The 25,360-nt window shown below is 40.1% G+C and overlaps 1 protein-coding gene across 1 annotated transcript in view; it reads left to right on the plus strand.

Annotated features, from left to right (window-relative positions):
- Positions 1 to 875: 875 nt before the first annotated feature.
- The window catches only part of asic2 (acid-sensing (proton-gated) ion channel 2), a 160,161-nt gene continuing 135,676 nt past the window's right edge, over positions 876 to 25,360 (plus strand). Inside the window, exon 1 of the mRNA XM_053514769.1 lies at positions 876 to 1,887. Within this exon, the coding sequence (XP_053370744.1) occupies positions 1,213 to 1,887 (675 nt within the window). The 5' untranslated portion in view covers positions 876 to 1,212. The remainder of the gene's footprint in view (positions 1,888 to 25,360) is intronic.

The raw sequence follows: 25,360 nt of genomic DNA on the forward strand, positions 1-25,360 counted from the left end.
TCAGCAGCGGTCAGCTCTCCGCAAGCGGTATATGTGTGTGTGTGTGTGTGTGTGTGTGAGCTAGTGTGAAGTGCAGCCTCCCCTCTCACACCAGGCAGCTGTCCTCGTTCGCTCACAGGAGAGGGCAGAAAGAGAAGAGCGGAGGAGAGGTAGTGCATAAAGAGTGCTGAAGGAGAAAGGAAAAGAGAGAGAGAAACAGATGGCACAGATGGAAGTGAGAAAACAAACACCAGAGCGGCAGGAGGAAGCCGGACTCTAAGGGTCTCTAAGTGAGGATCAGAGATCGGCAGAAGTGGCGCTGTGGGTCGAGCTGTGGGGGGACACGTAGGAAACGGATGGAGAGCGCAAGGAGCGCAGTCAGAGGATCTCTCTTACAAACGAGACGGATGGACAAAACAGCCTGGACTACTCCTTCTGCAGCGCACTCTTCCTCTGCTCATTGAGTTGTTTTTCTTTCCCCTCATCTTTGTCTCTTTGTCACCCTTGTCATCCCTTCATTCAAACTTTCCATCTCTGCGTCCGTCTTTGTATCTTCGTGTGTCTGTTTGTGTTTGTGTTCGGCTACAGGCTGTCTTTCAACAGAGTTAACAAGAGACACGCTTCCTCAGGACATGCTAAATAGGGGGACTGAATGAAAGATACAAGGGCAGAAGGAGAGACAGAAAGAGGGAAAGAGAGAGGAATAGGTTAGGATGTTGGTGTTGCCAGCGAGCACGCCGTGTCACTTTATTAGCTGAATCCTCCGAGTCTAGATACAAGAGCTTTTACTTTTCTTACGCCTGTGGATTTGAGCACTAGATGAAATGTCAAGGATGTACTTTGTTGCGTCATGCACAGATGTTAATAGCTAAAGTAATACACAATAGATGCCCTGGTAATATAGATTAACAAATAATACGGAGATGATAACACAGGGTTTATTGTCAGCATCAGGTTCTACGCGGCTCCTGGACCAGAGGGCATTTTTCTAGCTGGTATTGTGTGGTCTGATTTTCTTTGCTGGTGTTCTCACTACAGAGTGAAAGAGAGAGGGGCAGCATAAAGGTCATGTCATAAAATGTATAAGCAGTAGGCAAGCAACTTCAACCCCCTGTCAAAGTCAATGACGATGTCAACCTCGGAGCACTAGCAGATTTTGGGGTCATTTTTGGGCATTAGGTACTGTGGGTTTATTATCCCTCGGGAACCCTCTTGCTTGTTGCCTGCTGCCCCATGATTTCTCCTGGCACGGCATCCTGGCTAGAAAATGAAGCCGTGCCCTGTGCCGCTCTAGCAACACTGTGGACATTCATGGCTCGGGAATTCCCGCGCCCTCGCCGGTCCTCGTCCTCAGTGCCCAGTCAAGTGCCCCATCGCCGCAGTCGCCGCTTGCCCCTGGCACTCCGTACCCGCTTGCATGGCCTGCGCCATGCCTGTTCCCCAGCCTCCTCACCCATTCGCCGGGCTCTGTGGACACTGGCACTGTGTACTGCCCTGGGCCTGCTGCTCTCATGGTCCTCGAACCGTATACTGCACTGGCTGGCTTTGCCCACAGCAACCAGAGTGCATACGCAATGGGCACGCCAGCTTGACTTTCCCACGATCACTATCTGCAACAACAATCCGGTGCGACTCCCACACCTCACCAAGAGTGATCTGTACTTTGCCGGGCACTGGCTGGGCCTGCTGCACGCTAATGGGACAGCACGCCCGCTAGTGCTAGAGCTGCTCCGTGATGAGCGTCTCGCTTGGTTTCGCAAGCTGTCTGACTTTCGGCTTTTTCTCCCACCACGCCGCTTCCCCGGAACCAGCCTCGAGTTTCTCGACCGTCTCGGGCACCAGCTGGATGACATGCTGCTTGCCTGCAAGTTTCGAGGAGAACCATGCGGTGCCCACAACTTCTCCACTGTGAGTTTCTATTTTTATTTCCTTCTCTATTTTTTGTCCTTGCACTCTTTTCAGTTATAATAGGTACACATTTGTAAACTTGTGTAATGCTTGATCGATTTGGAGATTTAATTGCTAACAGTGTAACCATAAACAATCAAGCTGAGGCTCTTTTAAAAGAAAATATATGTTCAAGTTTAAGCTGCGTTGCATACATTAATGTTGGAATAAACTGGTGTTTTACACTTTTAGCAAGAGTTGTGCATTTTAGTTAAAACATAGCCGAAAGATTCTCACTCGAGCTTATCTACACAAGCAGTTAGATGCATTTTGTGTGCATTTACACTTGTGAATTTGGCAATAGGAATTTCAGGAATAGTAGCATGTGACAAAAAAGTTGGAGTTAGAGGTAGGATTAGTCACAAAGGAGCAGGCGACACTGAAATGGGATTTTACATTTGTGGTCCAATTTAACCTGCATCCCAAAATACACAAAGGCACAAGAGCATGTTTCTATATTGTACTTGTCATGACATAAACTCTGAATAAATGTGTTTGGAAATGTTATGGGGAAAAAGCAACCTTGAAGAAACAGGTGCCTCTGATGACTAGATGTATCTAGTACAATTAGCTTGCTATACTACATGCATGCTTGGTATTACATCCTTGAGAGTGGCCCCTAATGATAGATACAGAACCATAAGCAATGGTTCAACTATGATACAGCACCCTTCGAGCATACAGGGTTAAGGACGTTGCTCAAGGGGCCAACAGCGGCAGTTTGGTGGAGCTCTGGCTTGATCCATTGACCTTCTGATCACTGTCCCTGAATGAGTACAGCTATGAATGGCTGTACTTATTCATTCACGATCCCCTCGAGTGGCGAGCTTGTTACCGCTGTACCACTCAGGAGCTAAAATTGTGGCCAAATGGTCTGGATTTAGGCTCCAGTCTCTCTGGTGGCATGTGTTTGAATCCCACCACTGCCATATCGCATTTATAGCTCCTGTGTGGTGAAGCGGTAACAAGTAAACCCCTCATTGCGAAAGTGGTAGCTCTGGGTCACTGATCAGAGGGTTAATGGTTCAAGCCCCAGCTCCACCACCCTGCCACTGTTGGTCCCTTCAGCAAGGTCCTAACCCTGTATGGTCCACCTGCTGTATCGTGGCTTCCTCAGTGCTTATGGTTCTGCATTTCTGATCAGATTACCAGCGGGGGCACTTGAGCAAAACTTCACTAATCCACTAATCCACTGCTGCTTAACTGAATTAATGAACTATGATGTTGGATTTCATGCTGGTTGTAAACAAATGTGGATAAAAGCATCTGCCAAATGCAGAATATAAATGCAATAGTGAACTTGACGTGGTCTTGCTTATCCTGTCTGTTTTTCACCACCTTTTAAAAAAAATAAGAAAATTGTTTTTTTCTGTAAATCCTTGTGTGTGTGTGTGTGTGTGTGTGTGTGTGTGTATGTGTTTAGGACTTCACTTAATTAGACCTTGTTTTGCTTTGAGTGTGTGTGTGTGTGTGTGTGTGTGTGCGTGTGTGTGTGCGTGTGTGTGTGTGTGTGTGTTGGGGGGTGCATTGGCTCATCTTTTCCCCTTTACTTATTAAAGGAAATCTATCTGAGCTTAGTTCAGGTTCCTCTCAGAAGCTTTTAAACGCTCCCTGAGCTCAGCATTGTGAAAATAAAGGCTACTCAGCATCCGACTATTGTGTGACTGTGTCTCCTTAGCTTTAGTAGTCCTGTCCTGCTAATAAGCATTAAATTAATTGATTAGGGCAGCTAAGAGAAGAGACAAGATAACAATTACTGATGCTAATTTTTGTCATTCAACCAAACACACACACGTCCACTAGTGGTCATTAAGAACGCCATGCGGTATCTTCAAACAGCACTAGGTAGAACAAATGTAGTGCATTTCTGACTATATTTGGATATTTCGATATTTACATAGTTTGAGTGAGTGGTTTGAGTCTTAATATTTACATGAGGAACAATACATATATTCACAATCAGGTTGCTGAGCTGCTTAAGACTTAAGCTGCTTTAGGCTCCTTTTGTCAAAAGTGTCTTGACCACCTATGTCATACAGAAGCGCTAGTCTTAAAATGTTGAAAAAGTTTTAAACAGTGAATAATGAATGCCCGACCCCCATCCAGCTCAAACCCATCACTGTGCTATTGGGCAGCATGGTGGCTTAGTGGTTAGCACTTGCACCTTCGGGGTCTAGGTTTGAATCCTGCCTTGGTCAGTGTGCATGGAGTTTACATGTTCTCCCCGTGCTTGGTGGGTTTTTGCTGGGTTCTCTGGTTTCCTTCCCACAGGCCAAAGATGTGCAGATTTGGTTCATTGGCCTTCCCAAACTGCCCATCCTCGCCTCATGCCCTACGTCTCCTGGGATAGGCTTCACTCTACCCATGACCCTATATACAGAGTAAATACTATTTTTATAGTTTTAGGACTAAAATTGCAGTTAATGAGTTTGGTACCCATGTCTTCCTCAGGGAACAATTAACCTTAATCTTCGAGAAAAGAACACACACTTAATGAATGGGTTAATTTATGGTTGCATTTATCTGGTTCACTCAAATGAGGATGGGTTCCCTTTTGAGACTGGTTCCTTTCAGGTTTTTTTCATCATGTTGTCTCAACTAAAGCTTGCTCATTAGGGAAAAACTAATCTGTGCTACCTGTAGATCTTCAATACATCAACAATATATTGTGTACATTTTCATTTATATCTGGAAACTATTATTTCCATAAGGCTGCTTTTTGCATTCATTGTTAAATGCTCTATATAAATAATGTTGAATTGAATTTAATTTAATTAGGCATTAAATAGAAGTCACGTGCTAACGTATGCTGCAGGGTGGCCAGACCTGACAGGGCAGACAAGCACACACATACTCTTACACATACACTACTACTAATTTGGAAATGCCATTTGGGCCAGTTACCAACACTAGTATGTCTTTGGATTGTGGGAGAAAACCCGCCAAGTACAGACAGAACATGAAATCTCAAAACACACAGACCGAAGGTGAGATTGGCCCCCTGAACAATTGAGGTGTGAGGTGACAGTGCTAACCACTGAGTCACTGTGAAATATAGTACAGAAATAAAGTCCTATATAATTACTACAAGGTGCATGTCAGCAGTGTGCATTACAGTAAAGAAAAAGAAATATGTAAAATCTTCACATTTTAAGGTCCCTTTTTGAACCCTTTTTCCAGGCTTTTTTTGTTTTATATATATATATATATATATATATATATATATATATATATATATATATATATATATACTCAGCAAAAAAAGAAACATCCTCTGACTTTCAACTGTTTTTACTTTCAGTAAACTTAACGTGTAAATATTTGTATGAACACTAAAAGAGTCAACACCATAAGACATAAACTAAAAATGTTTCCCAATGTGTCCCTGAATGAAGGGAGGCTCAAAATCAAAAGTACCAGTCAGTATCTGGTGTGGCCACCAGCTGCTTGAAGTACTGCAGTGCATCTCCTCCTCATGGACTGCCTATTGCGGACAGTCTGAGCACTGATGGAGGGATTGTGTGTTCCTGGTGTGACTTGGGCAGTTGTTGTGGCCATCCTGTACCTGTCACGCAGGTGTGATATTCGGATGTACCGATCCTGTGCAGGTGTTGTTACACATGGTCTTCCACTGCGAGGATAATCAGCTGTCCCTCCTGTCTCCCTGTAGCGCCGTCTTAGGCGTCTCACAGTGCGGACATGGCGATTTATCGCCCTAGCCACATCAGCAGTCCTCATGCCTCCCTGCAGCGTGCCTAATGCACATTCACGCAGATGAGCAGGGACCCTGGGCATCTTTCTTTGGGTGTTTTTCACAGTCGGTAGACAAGTCTCTTTAGTGTCCTGCGTTTTGAAAACTGTGACCTTAAATGCCTACTTTCGGTAAGCTGTTAAGGTCTTAACGACCATTCCACAGGTGCATGATAATTAATTGATTATGGTTAATTGAACATGCATGGAAAACATTGTTTAAACCCTTTACAATGAAGATCTGTAAAGTTATTTGGATTTTTACAATATTATTGTTGAAATACACAGTCCTGAAAAACGAATCTTGATAATTGAAATATATTTCAATATCCAGTTCACACACCATTTGCTTTTCCCTAGACTGAATGTCTTCAACATATTCTATTTAAATGGTAACCCATTTATTCTCCTTACACAATACTGTCATCTCTTAATGACACCTGATAGTGATTCCATTAATGTGGACTCTAAGCTTTTTTCCTCCTTTAATATAAATCCCAATGAGATAAAACCCTATATGATAAATTTTTATAGAAAAAATTACTTATTGGTCTTGTAAGTGTGCCCTTTGTAAGGTTGGCCTGGCCTTCAGTAAATCTTTAAGGTAACTCGATTATTAATGACGGTGATGGAGTGAGCCAAACACGTCCATCAGTATCTGAGAATAGACAGGTTGCAAGCTGGTGTTATTTATAAAGATGTGTGTTTGCTTCCATCCCAATAATACATCCCTTTAGCTGGGAAGAAAAACTAAGCAAAGCACACCCATTAGTTAGACCTAAAAGTAGCCAGCAGTTACCTGTATGAGTGTTTATTGGAAATAAAGTTACTGAAATATGTAATGAAATAGCATTTAACAGCAAGCAGGAATGTACGGTGCATTTAAGCATGTTCATGTTTAGTGCATGTTTACATCACCAGCCTGAAGTGGCTCAATTCAAAACTATTTTTTTCCTTAATGTGACACAGATCAGATTTTCTAGGGTTGTCTAAACACACAGATCTGATGTTTTTTCAAGATTGTATTTGAGTCAAATACTGTACATATGTAATCCTAGATCGGATACATGATGTGGTCATGTGACTTTTTTCTTCTGTGCATGCATGGGGCGCTGACATCATCAGTCAGCACTGGCAAGACGGGGATTTCATAGCAGTGCCTGTAATAGCTGCTAAGATATCTGGCTTTCGTCCTTCTACAAACACAAGCGACTAACTGCTTGCCACCATCCAGAGCAAATAACTTTTTTTTGGCCGTACCCATCAAGGGGTCACCACAGCGGACCATCCGATCCGGACATAATTTGGCACCAGTTTTACACCGCATGCCTTTTCTGACACAGCCCACCCATTTTTCTAGCTCTAGTTGAGTAGTGGGCGATTACCAACGGCAGGGCTTGAACTCATATCCTCAGATCACCAAATCAACAATCTAGAGCTGTACCTGCCTGAGCCACCACTCCAATAGCCCTCTGGAGCAAATATTTTTTATAAAATAGCATCCGTTGTTTGAAATGAAGGAGTGGTGACACAAATATAATGTTTTTTAATGAAGATGGCCTGAACAAAGTTGCATCGATGTGTGCATGCGTGGCATTTCATAATTACGACATTAATATTTACGAACGCAAACTGTCATGTCATGCAAATCCGATCTGACCCAAAGAGTGTGGCTTATACTGTGAACATTAGACAAATTGAGGTGCAGGGATGCACTGAAGCTTTCGAGCCTTTGACAAAAGGGAGATCTTTTCCGGAACACCTCGGGAGTGCTAGTCGTAACTTCAAGGTGCAGCTCTTTCCATCATATCAGATCAGAGGGCTATAATGGAGCTGGGATTGATTTATGAACGCAGTAGACGCCTCAGGATATAGGGCAGCACTCTTCAGTGAGTGTGTCTGTTTTTAATAGTGTGGATCATAACAGGAAGGCTGATGTAATGAATGAGCTAGCACTCTACAGTATTTTCTACATTGTTCGCTATTGTTTAAAAGTGGAATATTTTCTTTAATATAGTGCAGCTACACTTAAAGAATACATATCGGTTGGGTTCAGTTTTTGTAAAAGGTCAACAGACTTAATGAGAACGTCCTTCATGTCCAGCAGCAGACGGAACCATGTTCAGCCTAAAAAAAAAAAAAATCACATAAGCAGTCCCGTGCTCAGTTTGGCAGAAAGGTTCCTATCCCCTGTCCATTCCAGTGTCTTAAAGACCATTTGGCTGTCATTGACAATTATTTCTGTCATGGCTAATTTGCATGAGAGTTGCACAGTGTGAGAGGTTAATTTGTGTCTGATAAATGTGTTCCAATGAGCTGTTAAAGGTCATGACAAATTAGTGTCATGTCTACTTCATTCATATACTATTCAGATCATGTGAAAGAATCTGGGATGTTGGTAAAAGTTCTTACTTTTGCCTTCTTTAAAATGCAAACTAAAGCAAATATCTTGGCATCATTCGGTTGCTCAGTAACCATATCCACATGCTGCAGGCTTCTCACAGTGACTGACCAGTTTGTCTCACTAGTTTGAATCCTCAGCAAACACGGCTGTTACTCACTGTAAGCCTTGTGTCCTCTGTGTCCTATTTTGAAACTTCCTCATCGTGAAGTATATTGTGATGTGATCTGCACCATCTTGTCTTGAGTAAAAGCATTGCTTAATATTCAGTCGTAAGCCCAGCTTTCTCTTTGATATCCTACAGAAATGGCAGGAAGCCTGAAATCTCATTATTGAACGCTCAAATCTGATTGGTCAGATTCATTTCTTATAAGCAGCTCTGGCAGTTATTTCGACTGTAATTTAAATCTAACTTAACAGGATCATGTTATTGTTTCCATGGTAACACCCTATTTACCAGGGCTGGGATGGTGTACACCACTTCATGCAAGAGAAAAAAAAATGCTTTAAAGAAAGCATCTGATTATTATTGGTATTAATAGCAAAAAATGATATAAAAATTTGTGGGTAAAATTTAATTAATAAATGGATTAAATTGGTCAATTACATTTCCACACAATGCCTAAACCCCAGCCACTGGATCCAGTGCTGGTCCCAGGACTGGGTGAAATTGAAGGGGTACGTCAGGAAGGACACTTGGTGTAAAACCTGTGCCAAGTTGGTGTGGATCAGATAGTCCACTATGGCGACCCCACTATGGGAGCAGCCGAAAGACCAACAACAACATTGGTAATTATTAGCAGAGGTAACTGTACTTCGTTACTGTCCTTAAGTACTGTGTATTTTACATATCTTGCACTTTACGTTTTACTTTTTCTCCGCTCAAAAGTACAGCAAATATCTGTACTCCCACTTAACTGCATGGCTTCGGGTTACCTAACCACATCGGTGTGGTTAAAACAGGAAATCCGCCACCTGCTGACTATTACGCATAATTGCATGACTTGCCTCACCATTAAGACATGCCTAGGACAGGTGGACTTACACTACTTACACTTGAATAAGATGTGATCTAGAGAATCTCTTCTTTTACTCAAGTACAGGATTTGTGCACTTTTCCCACCTCTAACCATTGGTATGTTGGTGCCATTTAATTGGAACAGAAAGAAAAAATAATGAGGATATACTTCAGGCGGCATGTTGGTGTAGTGGTTAGCATTGTCGCCCTGCACTTTCAGGGTATGGGTTCATTCCCAGCCAGGTGTGATTTTCGCCTCTGAGTTTGCGTGGATTTGGTGGGTTTCCTCTGGGTACTCCGGTTTGCTCCCACAGTCCAAAGACATGCAGATTAGGCTAATTGGCGTTCCCAAATTGCCCAAAGTGTGTGTGCCCCGCGATAGATTGACACCCTGTCCAGGGTGTACCCCACCTTATGCCCTAAGTATCCTGGGATAGGCTCCAGGCCCCACGCAACCCTGAGTACAGGATTAAGTGGTATAGACGATGAGTGAGGATATGCTGTCATAGAAAGATATACAACGGCACACTACAGTATGTGTGTATAATTTCAAATAGACCATATCAGAGATGATTGCACCTTTTTTCTTTCTTTTCTTTTTTAAACGAGACAGATAGATTGATTAAGTACTATATTAATCCCAACATACAAGCGACAAGGGTTAGAAGAATATTAAGGCTAGGTAAAAATCACGAAGACAAAAGGGTAAAATTATTATTAAGGTGCATTAACAAGGTAAAACATTGTAATATAATAAGAATTTACAGTTTGTATGTACATATTCATGATGATTGTACATGCGGGTGAGAACCTCACATACAGTATATTGTCCGTGGTTGATACACTAGCTCAATACTCTCCCCGGGAACTTTGATCCTAGTTTCCATGGCATGAAAATTCCCATAGCAACTAGGGAAAGGTCAAGATAAGTAATATAAAAAATAATAAGGTTCACCGCTTACAAAACATCAAGACAGTCATGTACACAACATTAAAGAATTCATAAAAAAAACATTTTAAATAAACTTGAATAAAAATGATAAATTAATATAATAAGTGACAGTTAAAAATAGAAATGCATTTAATTAGCGAAACCCTTCTGACCCTTTCAGTCTTGTTTTCTGTTTAAAATAAATGAATGTGCATAATGAAACAAATTAGTGTCTTGTTATGAAATACAATAAAAATTATTTTGATTAAACAAAAAAGAATAAAATACTGTCTTTATCACTGCACAATGTTGCAAGGACAAGCAATATATCATTAACAGTCCTACTATGAACCTTTTATGGAAAGAGCAATTTGCATATTCATATTACTGTAGGTTTCACCTTAAATTAAGTTTTGAAGGGGCGTTTCTACAGTACATCAAAACCAGGACTTTATAACATGACACTCATTAAAGAGTGTATCAAAAGAGTGGCTCTTTGAAGAAGAGTGTATTAAAACTGCAACACCTCTGTCCCTTCAGGGAGACCTTTCTGTGCTGGGAAACAAAGCACCATGACTGTGAGGACAAAGTGCTGATACCTGAGACCTCTTAAATAAATATTAAATGAATGTCTCCAAGAAAAAGGGGGCAGGGGTAGCTCTGTGGATAAGTTGTTGGACTGTTGATCATGAGGTCCGTGATTCGAGCCCTAATGATGCTGGGCTGCCAGTGTTGGACCCTTGAGCGAGGTCATTCACCCCCAAGCTCTCAGATACAATCTGGTGTCAAGCTGGCAACCCGACCCCATAAGTAACTGCCACAGAAACAATGGATGTATCTTTAGGGTTGGGAGTCTCTGTGTTCAAGAGAATCCTGAGAAAGACAGTATTTCTTGAACTAGAATACCCAACAAAATCAAACAATTGTAAATCGTAGTGGGTCGGTTGATTGGCAAATCACAATATTTTACTGTAGGGCAGGCAGAAACTTCGGATATTTGGAACGTGATAGTTGTGAGTTTTTTCTGCCATGCTTGTACGTGGGTATGATCTTGTCTGATCCATCATCTTAGCTGGCCTGACCTCACGCCAAGCCATTTCAACATTGGGCCATTCTAGGAGTTCCTGGGAGGCCAGTGGTTCAGACGTGAAGCTGGCGGTCTGATCATGGCTCTGGTGTACTGAGAGAACTTCCAACATTGACGGTATCCAAGCTCTCGTGAAACGCTGGGATAAGTGTGTTAGTGTAGCAGGTGATTATATAAAGAAATAAAGGGAGTTTATCAAGTAGGAGTTTATCATTGAATTTGTTTTTGATGATCTAGATAACACAGATGAAGCAGCTAGCCTGCTAAACATATCATCAAGCTAACAGTGTGATAAACAAATTGGGAATTAACAGTGAGCTCATTTATTTTTTTTGTTTAGATGAATTAAGGATTAAGGTTTACACGCCCTGTGTCATGTTACACTATGAAGAACTGAACTGGACTGGTTAACTTAATCGCCTGTCATTTTTAGTCTGTGAAACATGATCGGACCTTAGTGTCTCTGACACGGTGAACACAATCCAGTGATCCAGCTCTCCTGCATACAATGTCACCACTCAAAGTTAAAGTTAAAGTTTGACCATCTCTTTACCGCCTCAATGCTAGAATGCTTTTTCTTCCCCCCCTATTTATGTGCTTGTCATAGCCCGGCATAGAATGTCTCCAAAAACGGAAGCACAAAAGTCAGGAGGAAGTCAAGGTTCCTCCACTTCATAATAGTGATGTAAATGTGAGAACATCAGCACTTCTTTTTTATAAACAGTATATCATAGAGGAAAGAAAGAGTGTGTTGAACCTTGAGGCGGACGAGCTGCAGAAGCAGAAGATCAAGAACAGGCTACACTGGGCACAGGGTCACTTCAACTTGGAGAGTTGAATAGTGAAAAAAACATTCTTTCTATTTAACTGTCCAGTTACAGTACAGAGATCTCCTACCCACTAAAACCCTTTTTTTGCCTGAAAGTACATGTTCTTCTGCTGTTGTAGTTTATATGACCTCAAGGATCATTGTGTTGTGCATTCTGCTTTTTTTTTGTTTGTTTTTTTAGATTCTAAATCAGTGGTGTTCAAATCCAGTCCTGGAAGGCCAGTTTACTGTTTATAATTTAACTTATATTAACCCACTAAACCAGGCATTTAATATATTTGTTGAATTAACATCAGTGACTAAGCAGCAAAATTACAAAACTGTTGTACACAGTATAGAGATGAACCAGTTGATCATTGGTGACCAGAATTCCCTGTTTTTTACTTTGATTGGCCATGACCAGTAATCAGCTGATCAGCCTCAGATATAAACGATTGTGTACCAAGTGCAAAAGCCTCCGAGTGGCGCAACAGAAACTTGTTTTATGGCGTTACATCATCTTGTATAATTGTAAGCATTAAAAGCCACCCGATCAGCCTTTTTCTCCAAACTCTGTGAGCGAATTAGTCTTAAACCCACTCATTACACATGCTTACATAAGTCCCTAAACACTGTGAGTGCAAATTAGTTGACAATCACATACTGTAGGTTAGAAGCACCACATGCCTATATTAGAAGCTACACGCACCCTTGTGTTCGCAGTCACTGAACCCCAGTCAAGTTGAGTTTAAAGGCTTTGAAGGCAGTAAAACATCATTGCTTCTTTATAATCCTACAGGTGGGGCACTCTAAACTATTTACACATTCCAATCCCATGTTGTAGGATTACATTATTTATAGTTTGTTTTAAGTTTGTTTAGAAATAACCGGGAGGTGACTGGTGATTCCCATCCCTAGTGCCAATCCTTCTCTGGGTAAGCACACATGCATACAGGAAATTCAGAAATGCCAAATAGCCTAATATGCATGTCTGAACTGTAGAAGGAAACCGAAGTTCCCAGAGGAAACTCACCAAGTATGGAAAGCACTCAAAAATCCCATGCACATAGACCCGAGGTGGGAGTCAAACCCTCAACCCTGGAGTTGTGAGGCCACAGTGCTAACCACAAGGCCAGCTTACATTCCAGTTGGAGTTATTCCTGGTGTTTTCATTCACTAGTTAGCTACTGTGATACACTGAAAAATCAGTGTACAGTAAGTGGCCGGCTGGTTTGTAGAACTCTGGAAAGTTTTCTCTTTGGACTAATTTTTGTGTAGGCTTCATGCTGAAGGAGAGCAAAGTTCTCACTCTGTTTACATTCCAGCTGCCAGAGTTCAAAGCACTGAGTTACTTCTTCATGCATTTTTGTCAGTTAAAGGTTTGCTTAATATGGGTGTTTATTATGCTCTGGTCATTGGTTAGTATTTAATAAAAATCTACTGACCCACTCATCATCTATACTGCTTTCTCTTGTGTACAGGGTCACATGGGCCTGGAGCCTATCCCAGGGGATTTAGGGCATGAGGCGGGGTACACCCACGGGCAATTTGGGAACGCCAATTAGCCTAATCTGCATGTCTTTGGACTGTAGGAGGGAACCAGAGTACCTGGAGGAAACCCACCAAGCATGGGGAGAACATGCAAACTCAGAACATGCACACAGAAGTGGGAATCGACATACAGGCATATGTAACTATGCAGACACCAAGAGATTTGCTGACTTTGTTTTATTATTTACTCATCTTTAGTAACAGCTCTATTCCACACTGGGTCACTGCTGATTATGAGAACATTGGGCATGAAGCAGGAATACACCTTAGATGGGAGACCAGTCTGTCCCAGACCACACCGAGGGCAGTTTAGCATAGCCAGGCTCTCTAGCAGTTGTTTTAGGAGGAAACTGGATAACCAGAAGAGTTCTAACATGGATACAGGAAGAGTGTAAAACTCTGTGCCTGGGGTCCAGGTTGAATAGTTCTACCCATTGCATCCCAATACCATCCTTACCTGAACATAATATTCATTACAAATACTCAGTGGATTAAGTTTTATTTCGGACTTTTTGCTACCTTTTCGGTAAGGCATTTTTGAACTTTCCAGTGTACAGTATAAGAATGTCCTTGTGTTGCTGGTATTGAAAAACTGAATGCTGAGTTTTGAATGCTAAAAAGAGAGGTCACTTAGGTTTGCAGACAAACAAGGTCATCCTTCAGCAAATTCAACCCAGTCACAAATATACTAGCAAGTACAAGGAAAGCTCAAGTGGTTTTGGTATAAAATATAAATGTATTGCCTTGCTCTTACTGGGCCTAATGAAAAAAAAAAAGAAGTTGTTCAGAGTTCAAAACTAAGGCAAACATTCAAGGTCTTTGTGCCAGCTTCAGGGGGGAAAATATAATTTTAATGCAGTTCATTGTTTGCTTGTTTGGCACAGACGGCACAAATCAACAGGGAATTAAAGTATCAATTCTGGTGCTGATACACACTGAGCATGAGCTTGCTTGTCTACTGTCAGGTTCATTGGAGTCTTTCTCCCTCAGCAAATTTCGGATATACAAGAACTATGAAAATATGTCAATGAAAGTTATCCACACCAGATCAAATATGAAATCTATAATAAAATCTATTAAAATATGTGTTTCTCCTTATCTATTATAACACACATTTGTCTCAGTACTGTACATTCTCAGTTTAAGACCAATACTTACCCATGCCCACGGGGACCAAAGGACAGCACATCCATTCCGAGTTCACAGAAAAGCTAATGCACATCAAATCACCACAAAAAGTCAATGCTGGCCTTGATAGAAAGGCACCCAGCCCTATTGACCCAGCCTTCAAATTCAAATCCTGCAAACTCGACTGAGCACCCATGGGATATGCCAGACACACAAGTCCGATCCATGGAAGTCCCAACCCACAAGCACAACATCCGAAGGATCTGCTGCCAACATCCTGGTGCCACAAACGCTACAGAACCATGCTTCAAGAGGCTGAGTGGTTCTAGTCTATTAGTGCGATTTTAATGTTATGGGTGATTACTTTGTTTGTTTATTTATTCATTTCCTTGCTCTCTTTCAAGTCCAGAGGCTTTTTTCTTCTTCTTTTTTTGGTGAGCCTGAAATATAACTTTGATGGGACACCAGTTCATCTATGTCTCCTTGTAACAGCCTCACTGGGCTTTTTCATTAGCTATATGAATACCATGCTGGGGAGCATGGTGGCTTAGTGTTTAGCACTGTCACATTGCACCTCCAGGTTCTCACCCCTGGTCTGTGTGTGTGCAGTTTGCCTGTTGACCCTGTGCTTGGTGGGTTTCCTCAGGGTTTCCAGTTGCCTTCACCAGTCCATAGACATGCATACAGTAGTAGGTTGATTGACATTTCAAAATTACCTGTAGTGTTCTTGTGTTGTGTTGGGTTAGCACCCCATCCAGTGTGTATGGTTCCTTCTGTCCTGATCCCTGGGATACTGGGATACTCTCTAAGCCCCCTCCAACCCTGCAAAGCTCACTCTTATTTACACACAGCTTTCACCCGGATCAGGTGTGTTAGAGACCCAAAACCTGTCAACACACCATTCTTTTAGTGCAGGAAATTTGATTGATCAGGATTGCTTTAAGCTGTACCCCTAAGACAGTATTGTATTTGTGATTAAGAAAGACTTGCATTTAAGGAAGGATTTATAAATCTACTGCTATAGTCGCATTTGCCAAAGGCCCACAGCACTTATTACCACCTCATTGTGACTCTTGAGCATTAAATAGTAAGGTGTAATCAGTCAGCCTTAGACCCTCTAAGACGTTACTGAGCACTTGCATCATTTTCTGTTGTTTTGAGGCTAATAGGAGTCCATCTTTTCCATCACCAGCAGATGTGTCTCCTGTATTTGCTTAAGACATTCTGGGCAGAATTAATGTAGAATCAATCCAATTTTCATGGCAAAAAAAGTATGAAAAGGAAAGCTAATGTGCAATCAAGGGTGTACAATACCTTGTTCCACACACCAAGTGCACTTGATCAGGGGTTTGAAAGGTATTTGCGATTCAGCCTTGTGTTAGAAGCTAGTTACTGTAGTTTTGTACAACTTTTTTTTTGTTTTGTTTTTCTGAAAGTGTTTTCATGGTTTTTGAATGGTTTTGTCAGGCAGCTGCTCTCTTTCACTTACAGTATATCAGCACTCTTGGAATGCCGCTCGTTGAATCAGATTACTCAGTTTACTGGATTATGGAACTTTTGGTAATCTAAAACAAGCTAAACAAAGCTTCTATAAATTCCCAGATCACAGTCTTGTTACTTGGTACCTATTCTATTCCGTTCTTGTTTAAGACGGTGTTGATGGTGTTTGATGGAGTTGATGGTGTTGTTGATGTTGATGATGGTGTTGATGGTGTTGTTGGTGTTGATGGTGTTGATGGTGTTGTTGGTGTTGTTGGTGTTGATGGTGTTGATGGAGTTGATGGTGTTGTTGGTGTTGATGGTGTTGATGGTGTTGGTGTTGATGGTGTTGTTGGTCTTGATGGAGTTGATGGTGTTGATGGAGTTGATGGTGTTGATTTAAAAAAAATCCTCTACCCAGTTGTGTTTGACTAATGGCACTTAGTTGTTAATGTGATGTTTTTTCTGACATTTACTGTATACTTCTACATTATTTTACAGTAATTCTAGCCACACATGGCAGTGACTGATGACAACATGCAAGAATCTATTATTATGATCTTGAAAAGCATGTTTAGTTGTTATGTTTCAGAAGCATTGCTAGAAAGAGGTACTACCACAACAACAACACTTGTCAAACTATCTAGCTGTGTGAGGCATTCTTAAAAATGTTTAGTTTTATCACAAAGAATGAGAACACGACATAAGAAGCTGGCGTACCTCAGTTTTACTCCTCATTAATTATCAGGTCACCTTGAGTCACTGAGTCAGCGTTTCTATGTATTATACAATAAATATTGTCATTATCATATTTTGCAAGACTTTGGCATTGTGGGTAGAGAACAGCAGAATTTGAATACTCTCCACTTTACACAGTGATTAATTCTACAATATACGTATGCGCATATGCTCAACGTGCAGGAATAATGACCGGGTAAAAAATAATCAAGCTCTGATGAATTTGCATTTGAGCTTAATAGTGCAGATGCAGCATTTAATTTTAAAGATGTTTACAGCACCGTGGTGCAAAGTGACTGAGTGCAGGGAGATAAAGAAATACTGGTGGCACAGCAATGCGTATTTGTGTTGCGGCGGGCAGGTGCTGTAGTAATGATCAATATTTCAAATAAAACAAAATTAAAGACACTTAAAACAAGGACAACGAGGATTTTAATAAAACTTACTGCATTTCTTTGACATGAGGCAGAGACAGTTTTCTTGCCTTGTTCATCTTAAAATTGATCATAGGCCACCCCAACTAAGGACACTACGATTATTTCAAATGTAGACAGCGGAATTTGAAGAAAGGGTTGAGAACAGATTCATTTAATAACTAATTTGAAATAGGCATACACAATAGGTTTTATACCATTACAATCAATCAAATAAATAAACCAATAAATAAATGACAGTTACTGTATGTTAGAAAAACACCTCCAATCACAAGCAAAACACTAGCACCAACAACACAGCCATCACCATAACTATCATCGCCAACAGCAACACATGACCATTGGCGTCTAAATTTCCACCACCGTTAACACCAGCAAAAAAATATATATATAAAAAATCTATATCAACACCAACATAACCATTACTACTAAAATAACATTACCACCCACAACACAGCCACCACTACCAACAGCAACACATCAACACTACCTGTACCACTAAGACCACCACTACCAACAATACCACCAGCAACACTACCTTCACCATCACCACCACCACCACCAAAAGCCCTACCACAACCAACAACAACACAACCACCAACAGCAAGAATACTACCAAAACCAACCTAAATACTACTACCAACAACACAGCCATCTCCACCAACAGCATGGATATACCACCACCAGTCCTACTATTGTGATGCAATGAAAGGGTGAGAATAAAAAGCAACTATGTTTAATGGGACAGCATCAAAACAATAATAAAAGTCCATGCTGGAAAATAATGGACACAATGATCACTTGTGCCAAGGCGGGAACAGAACATGGAAAATAGGAAAGGACATGGAGTTTCTATGCAGTGGTCTGTTGGTGCAGCGGTATCTCGAAGGCAAACAGGAAGAGACTGGACAAGTTAATAAAAAGTTCAGTTCAGTTCTGGGGATTCTCCTGGACACTATACAGAAGGTGAGAGAAAGGATGATAGCATATAATTTCTTGCTGCCACAAAGAAATTTCCCCACTGTGGGACAAATAATGGTATTTCTCGTCTTATCTTATCTTACTGTATCTTATCTTATCTTATCTTATCTTATTGTATCTTATCTTATCCTATCCTATCTTATCTTATCCTATCCTATCTTATCTTATCTTATTGTATCTTATCTTATCCTATCCTATCCTATCTTATCTCATCTCATCTTATCTTATCTTATCTTATCTTATCTTATCTTATTTTATCTCATCTTATCTTATCTTATCTTATCTTATCTTATCCTATCTTATCTTATCTTATTGTATCTTATCCTATCCTATCTTATCTTATCCTATCCTATCTTATCTTATCTTATTGTATCTTATCTTATCCTATCTTATCTTATCTTATCTTATCTCATCTTATCTTATCTTATCTTATCTTATCTTATTTTATCTCATCTTATCTTATCTTATCTTATCCTATCTTATCTTATCTTATTTTAGCTTATCTTGGCTTACCTTATCTTGATGGCAGATGTGACTGGGTGTTCTATTTATAAATATCTTGTAAAGCCACGGTTGTCCAATTTTATCTGCAAAAATACCCAGTGTGCCTTTAGGGTTTTTAATCCAACCCCTGGAGAAGCGACGCCTGCCATAACTCATCATTTATCTGAAAACCCCGAGACCAATTCATTAAACAAGTGAATTAGGTGACTGCCTTTTGCTGATAAAACCATAGCTGAGGCTTACATAACTCCCTGGCCCCCTGCCGTGGTAAGTCTTTTATCTCAGAAGTACTGTTAAACTCTGTAAGGTAGAACCATCTTAAGAAGGTTTAAGTAAATGTGTAAAGTGGGATTTGGTGTCTCACGCTTGGCTTTGTTGGCTTGTTTAACTTTAAAGTCCAGGGCTGCAGATTTCATTTTGTTCTTTACAGTAAGCGAAGTCCATACATCCTTTTTAACTGAAGTATGAGTACAATCTCATTTTAAATCATATAATAAAGTTCCCTTATTATACCAGAACTCACATACTAAAATATTAAGCAACCAGGCTTGACTACTATATTTCACTTTATACCACCGCTCTCTGTCAATTTCTTCAATCTGACTAATGAGAAAGTGTTGATTTTGTTTCTGTAACAGCAGCTAATAACCATTTTATGGTCTGTTATGATGGACACATTAGAGTCTCCATTACTAGCATTTTGTAGTAGTTAATACGATGAAGGAGTTTGTGCTGTCAAAGGGGAAAACTTAACAATATATTGTACCCTGCATGCCACAAATGAATAAATAAATAGTTAATTTTTTTTACTATCAACAGGAATACAAACATCTTTCAGACATCTGACCTTGCTGTGGTCTTGTGTTTTTTTGTTTTTTTTTTTAATCAAATGCTGTATGTATTTAGTTCTAGTAATAGTGGTTGCAGTAATAATTAATATATATATACTGTAGTAAATTCTATGAACTTTCTACCACTGTTTCTTAAGATAGATGCTAATTACAATATACTGTAGAATAGACACTAAGTTGGATGGGTGGATGGGCAGATTGGTGGACAGACAGACAATCCAAAAACCTAACGCCATAATATATATATTAATATGTTAATCCGTAATACTTGGTTATCCAACGGAGAACCACCGGTTCTGAAAGACGTGTCCAATCTGGAAGGGCCAAAGGATGCAGTTCCTTGAGTCACCATTCAGCCCCAAAAGTGAATCAAATCCCATTGAAGTCCATGGTAAAATAAAGTTTTCGTCAGTTTTTATCTTCATTGCTAGATTTCCCATTCAAAACTGTTATCCAGTAAACCTATGGGTGATGCCATGAAGGGTTTGTCTATTTATATAGTTTGTAGTGTAATCCGCTGGCCTAGTGGTTAGCACTGTGGCCGCACACCTCCAGGTTGAGGGTTTGATTCCCGCCTTGTGTTGAGGTCTTTGTGTGTGAAGTTTACACCATTGCTTGGTTAGACTTGCAAATTAGGCGTATTGGTAACCCTGAGTGCATGCTGTGTGCATGTGTGCCCTTTGATGGATTGGCGCCCTGTCCAGGGTGTACCCTGCCTTTTGTCGGAAGTTTTCTTGTATAGGATCCAGGCTTTCTTCTACCCAGTATTGGACAAGCAGTATGAAAGTTGAAGAGGAGATCAACCTCTATGAATTTCTTTTCTCTACAATTCCACCCAACTTACAAAAGATGGATTGATCCCTCACCCATCCACACACACTTCTCCATCTCATTCTTCTCCTTTCATTTAAACTTAGTAGATCATGATTATCCTTTGGCTCCATCTACATGGGCCGCTCAGCCCAGCCTCGCAATTAATTGGATGCTCCTTCAGCCAAAAATCAATCTCTGTTTAACATCGCAATGTATTCATCACCACGAAACAGGCAGTAAAGAAACGCTCAGCTTCTGTGCTCGCTGACGCCTATACAACCTGAAGCTTATTAATGCAATACCACCATGCACCTCGCTTTGTTTTCATTTTCTTGACTCATTTCTTCTTCAGTGTTTGTTTGCATTACGGCAGCCTGTATGCGCTCAGCATATGCACTTTATTTTGCTTCAGACGACCTGGATGTGGATTGACCTTTCAAGCCTTCAAACTTAATTTCAGCTGATCTTTTGCCATCTGTGTTTGTGGTTGGGCTTATCAAATTGACAGCTTGTTTGGCTGTCCTTTGTGTCTTTGAACTGACTCTGGTGCAGCTGTTGTGTTTAAAAATATCATATGTAACCAGCAAGGTCCACTATAGAATTTGGATTTGTGATTCTTGATAATAGAATTGGCTGCGCTTTCGGTGTGTCAGCTGCATTATGATGCTTGCTTTCTAGGTTTTCATGAGATATGATGAGGAAAATTATATATTCTCCTCCTACACTGTACAGATGTAGAATAATCTGGGAGTACCCACTCACACACACACACACACACACACACACACGAGGAGTTCCTGCTTCTACACATGCCACATAATTTTATAATTCACACATAATGCATAATGCATATAAGGCTTGCCACGCTTTATTATTTCACTTCATTGACCTGCAACACAAATCAGTTTTAAATGTGTGTGTGTGTGTGTTAAATTTAGGGATTATTTCTGCTAAGACATATTTACTTGAGTAAGTAAGAGGACACACATACACTAATGGCCTCTACAGAATAAATAAAGCAGTGCTAATTATGTATATATTTATGTGGACATGGGCTTGTTTAAAAATACTAATCTGCATGTAATTGCTCAAAACTTAAATATGGAAATGTGGAATGTGATGGCTCAGTGGTTAGCACTGGGCAGGAAAATAGGAAGAAAGTCTTTTTTCTTCCTTTGGATTATTCAACAACAAGGTAGATGCAGCAGTGGTCCGAGTGGTCAGTCATCCAAGGCAATTAATACCATTCCATAATTTTAGTTATATGTTCAAGTCAAACCCGGGACTTGTGATTGTGCAGAGTAACTTTTTTTTACTATGAAAGTCAAAATAACATCAAAGTTATTCCGAAAAATCGAATTATTTTGTTCATATTTTAAAAAATATTTGACTTTTGATTATGCAGAACAACAGAACAGAGTTATGAGAATATCATTTCTATTTATTTCTCTCTATAATCCCCTGCTACTGTACACTTATGCACTTATCCCAGTGTTTCACTATTGCTTGGAAACCATCAAGGTAGAAAGTTTTCTCAGTTTGCTGGAGTCAGGATCAAACTGCCTCATTCGAGTCTAAAACCCTGGCCTCCCAGGAACTCCTTTAATGGCCCGAGCATGTAAAAATAGCTTACAGTGAAGTAAGGACTTTACAGGGGATGTGGCAGTACCGTAGCTCGCAGCGGATTTCCGAGTTCATTATTAATATTTGTTCATTAATTCCTAATGTCACTTAATCAAATGTTCAAACAAACTGCTGATGAATACAAACCTTCTCTACATAAGCTTTAAATCAGGACTTGGGTGAGTTGGACTCGTGTTGTGTAGGGTCCGAGTAAAGAGTGAAAATGCTCTTAGTCATCTCAGGACTGTCTGCCAGTGATGAAGGATGATTCAGTTGATTGCTCTTCATGCACATGTATTTCTGTACATGTTTATGATTCTGTAGAAGGTGGTACCCTTGAATCTCAAAAAGTCAAATGTATGCGCCAGGAAAAATACTGGACTGGAGCTTCCATCAGTCACACATTCTTGAGCCTGGTCTGTGTTTACTATGGATAGGTTTTACTATTAAGTTAGAGTTTATGGTGTGCATGCATGTTTGTGTGCGCGTGTGTTCTGCCATATGTTAAACATTGGTGCAGATTCACACTGACTTTTTTCTTTTTTCCCAGATCAACAACTGCTAAAGCTGGCCATGAAGTGGTGAGCTAAATCAGGTGTGTTAGAGCCCAAAGCTCAGCACCCTACAGTACGCTTTTGACCTACAAAACCCTTTCTGTGTTCACTGAACTGTGGAAATAACTCTAGTAGCAGCTCTGGGGTCTGAATAACTCGTTCTCAGGCTTGTCACAACTCAGTGTTATTTTTTTTTTAAATCAGTCTGCGTTTAATTGCAACAAAACTGCAGTGGAGCATGATGATTGGACTTAGAGAGAGATAAAGGAGAAGAGAGAGATAGAGAGAGAGAGAGAGAGAGAGAGGGTAAATTTGTGGTTTTCTTTGTAACTGTAACTCTAGCTTGTAAAAAGACATAAAGAGCAGAATGAAAATGAGCCTACAGTAAATGACCACTGTTTCCAGTTAATCCCGCCTCCATTTTGTTAGAAGGAAAGGCGTATACAGTATAGTTCATCCTAGATGTCAAGCATTGGACATACTCTTTAGGGAGCAAAATATTTTACATTGCTTTGTAGTAAATTGAAGATTAGGATTTCAGCACCCCCTCTAACGCTTTACCCTGTATACAGGGTCGCGGGGGGCTGGGGCCTATCCCAAGGGGCACAAGGCAGGGTACACCCTAAATGGGGTGTCAATCACATACTAAACACACACACACACGCATGCTTCCACAGTATGGGCAATTAAGGAACGCCAATTAGTCTAACCGGCAACCCCTGATCATATCACTGTCTCCAGAGGCTTGTAGAGTGGACACTATGCATAATGAGTGCTTCACTTTTGCACTTCCTGTCTTATCCTGATGCAACCATCACTCTGGAATAGAGTCAATCTGAACTCATCAGATCACATGACCTTTTTCAATTACTTTATAAGTCAAAAGGCAAAAAATCTTACGGCCTCACAGCCGTTTATATTCTTATAAACTTATATATTATAGTTCTTATCACATTGTGTGTATGAAAATGTACTGTAAATGCTCTTACTTGCCACATTTATTCCACAAAGTAGAAAAGCTTTAAAGTTCGTAACCAAATTCCAGGACTTTTAGCAATCCTTTTAGTTGTTTTCTTTGCTTTATGCAGGACAATAATGTGACACTTGTAAAACATCACTTTTTTGGACCAAAGGATGATTATAATAGTATTTAATAATAAAATTGAATAAGACGAAATACTTTAATCATGGGCAAAAAATGCAATTAGAAAAAAAAGGCAATAAAACTACTTTAAATTGTCTTCTTAGTGGGCATGACCTAAACCATACCTCACTGAAAGTGGTAAATGTTATCATTAATGAGTCAGATTAACTGCTTATATGGACGATTGTAAGGAAGAGATTTCATTTAGCTGGGGAGTTTTGTTAAATACTCCTAGCCTACTGTATACTGATCCAAATGAGGAAGCTACAGTTGAAGTAAATAAATTTTTTTCTCTTCTGTTGTTTATCAAAAGTTGTCCTGGTTAGTTTATTGATTGATTAGATGTAGCACCCAGTTGTAAGTTTGTCTTTTACTCAGTGCAAATTACATAGATATATAAATTAAATGGTAGATCGATTAGAATCAGACCTCGTACTACTTGACTTTTTTATTGGGCTCATTCTTGGTCAGTAATTTATCAGACTCGGCCTGGATCAAGCACTGCACTAAAGGAAAATCATCACTGCATGTAAGCTTGGTTCTGATACATGAAGAAATATTCAGTGTTTTTGTGTTCAGCACATAACCAAGTGGCACCAAGTCAGCATTTGCTGTATGTTATACTTTTAAATAAATGTTTAGGTATGGATACAGACCTCTGGGCCAAACTGCATAGGAGTCAAAAATTTCTAACTTGAGTTATGATGATGGAGAAAAAAAAAAAAACCTAATACATACCACGAGCTGACTCAGACAGAGTTTGGCTTTTTGATCTGTTTTTTTATTAAAAAGGCAAAATAAAAATCTACAGTTTCAGCAATGAAGAAAGGTGAGACCAAAATATCGAATCAAAAGAAAGTAAAGTAAAAAAATAATAATAATAATTAAAAGTAATAGGCATAATATCAAGAAGATCATAATATGATACCATTACTCCTGGCTGGCTGGCTGTGCAGTAAATCATTGAAGTGACTTATTTTTCAACACTTTTCAGGCTTGCTTTGGTTGTATGCCCTCAAACATATCTGTACTTTTTATAGTATGAATTATGAAGGCTTGTCAGTGTGCTTCGTTGATGAAAACTAAAGCAGAAATGTTTTTAAAAACCTAGTTTCTATGACCATCATGGAAAGATAATCGATTTACATTCACCAGCCATAACATTAACACCACGGTGATGTGAACTGAACAACATTGATCACCAAGTATACATCAGCAAACTGGTGACAAGATCATGCACACCCAAGGCTCCCAAGATCCCAACCCGATAGAGCACCCACCCGTGCAGCAGACAAACAAGGCTGAATCACAGAGGCCCCACAAGCAACCTACAGCACCCATGGATCCGCTACCAATGTCCTGGTGCCAGACACCACAGCACAGCCCAAGAGGCCCAGTGGAACGATGTCCTGAGGCAAGGGCCTGGGGGCACAAGAGGGAAACCCAAAACCAATGTCCTAATATTATAGCTGATCAGTGTATATTTTGACACTAACTTCATATCTATCAATAAAAACCTTATTTTCTTCAAGAGGTAAAGTGTCAGTATGGGTCAAATATAAACAAAGTAATAAAATAACATGAAATAAAATCAACCACTCATGTGCTAATATGTGTCCACCTAAAAATCCAACTTTTT

This window comes from Clarias gariepinus, chromosome 16 (assembly GCF_024256425.1).
Source record: "Clarias gariepinus isolate MV-2021 ecotype Netherlands chromosome 16, CGAR_prim_01v2, whole genome shotgun sequence".
NCBI lineage: Eukaryota > Metazoa > Chordata > Actinopteri > Siluriformes > Clariidae > Clarias > Clarias gariepinus.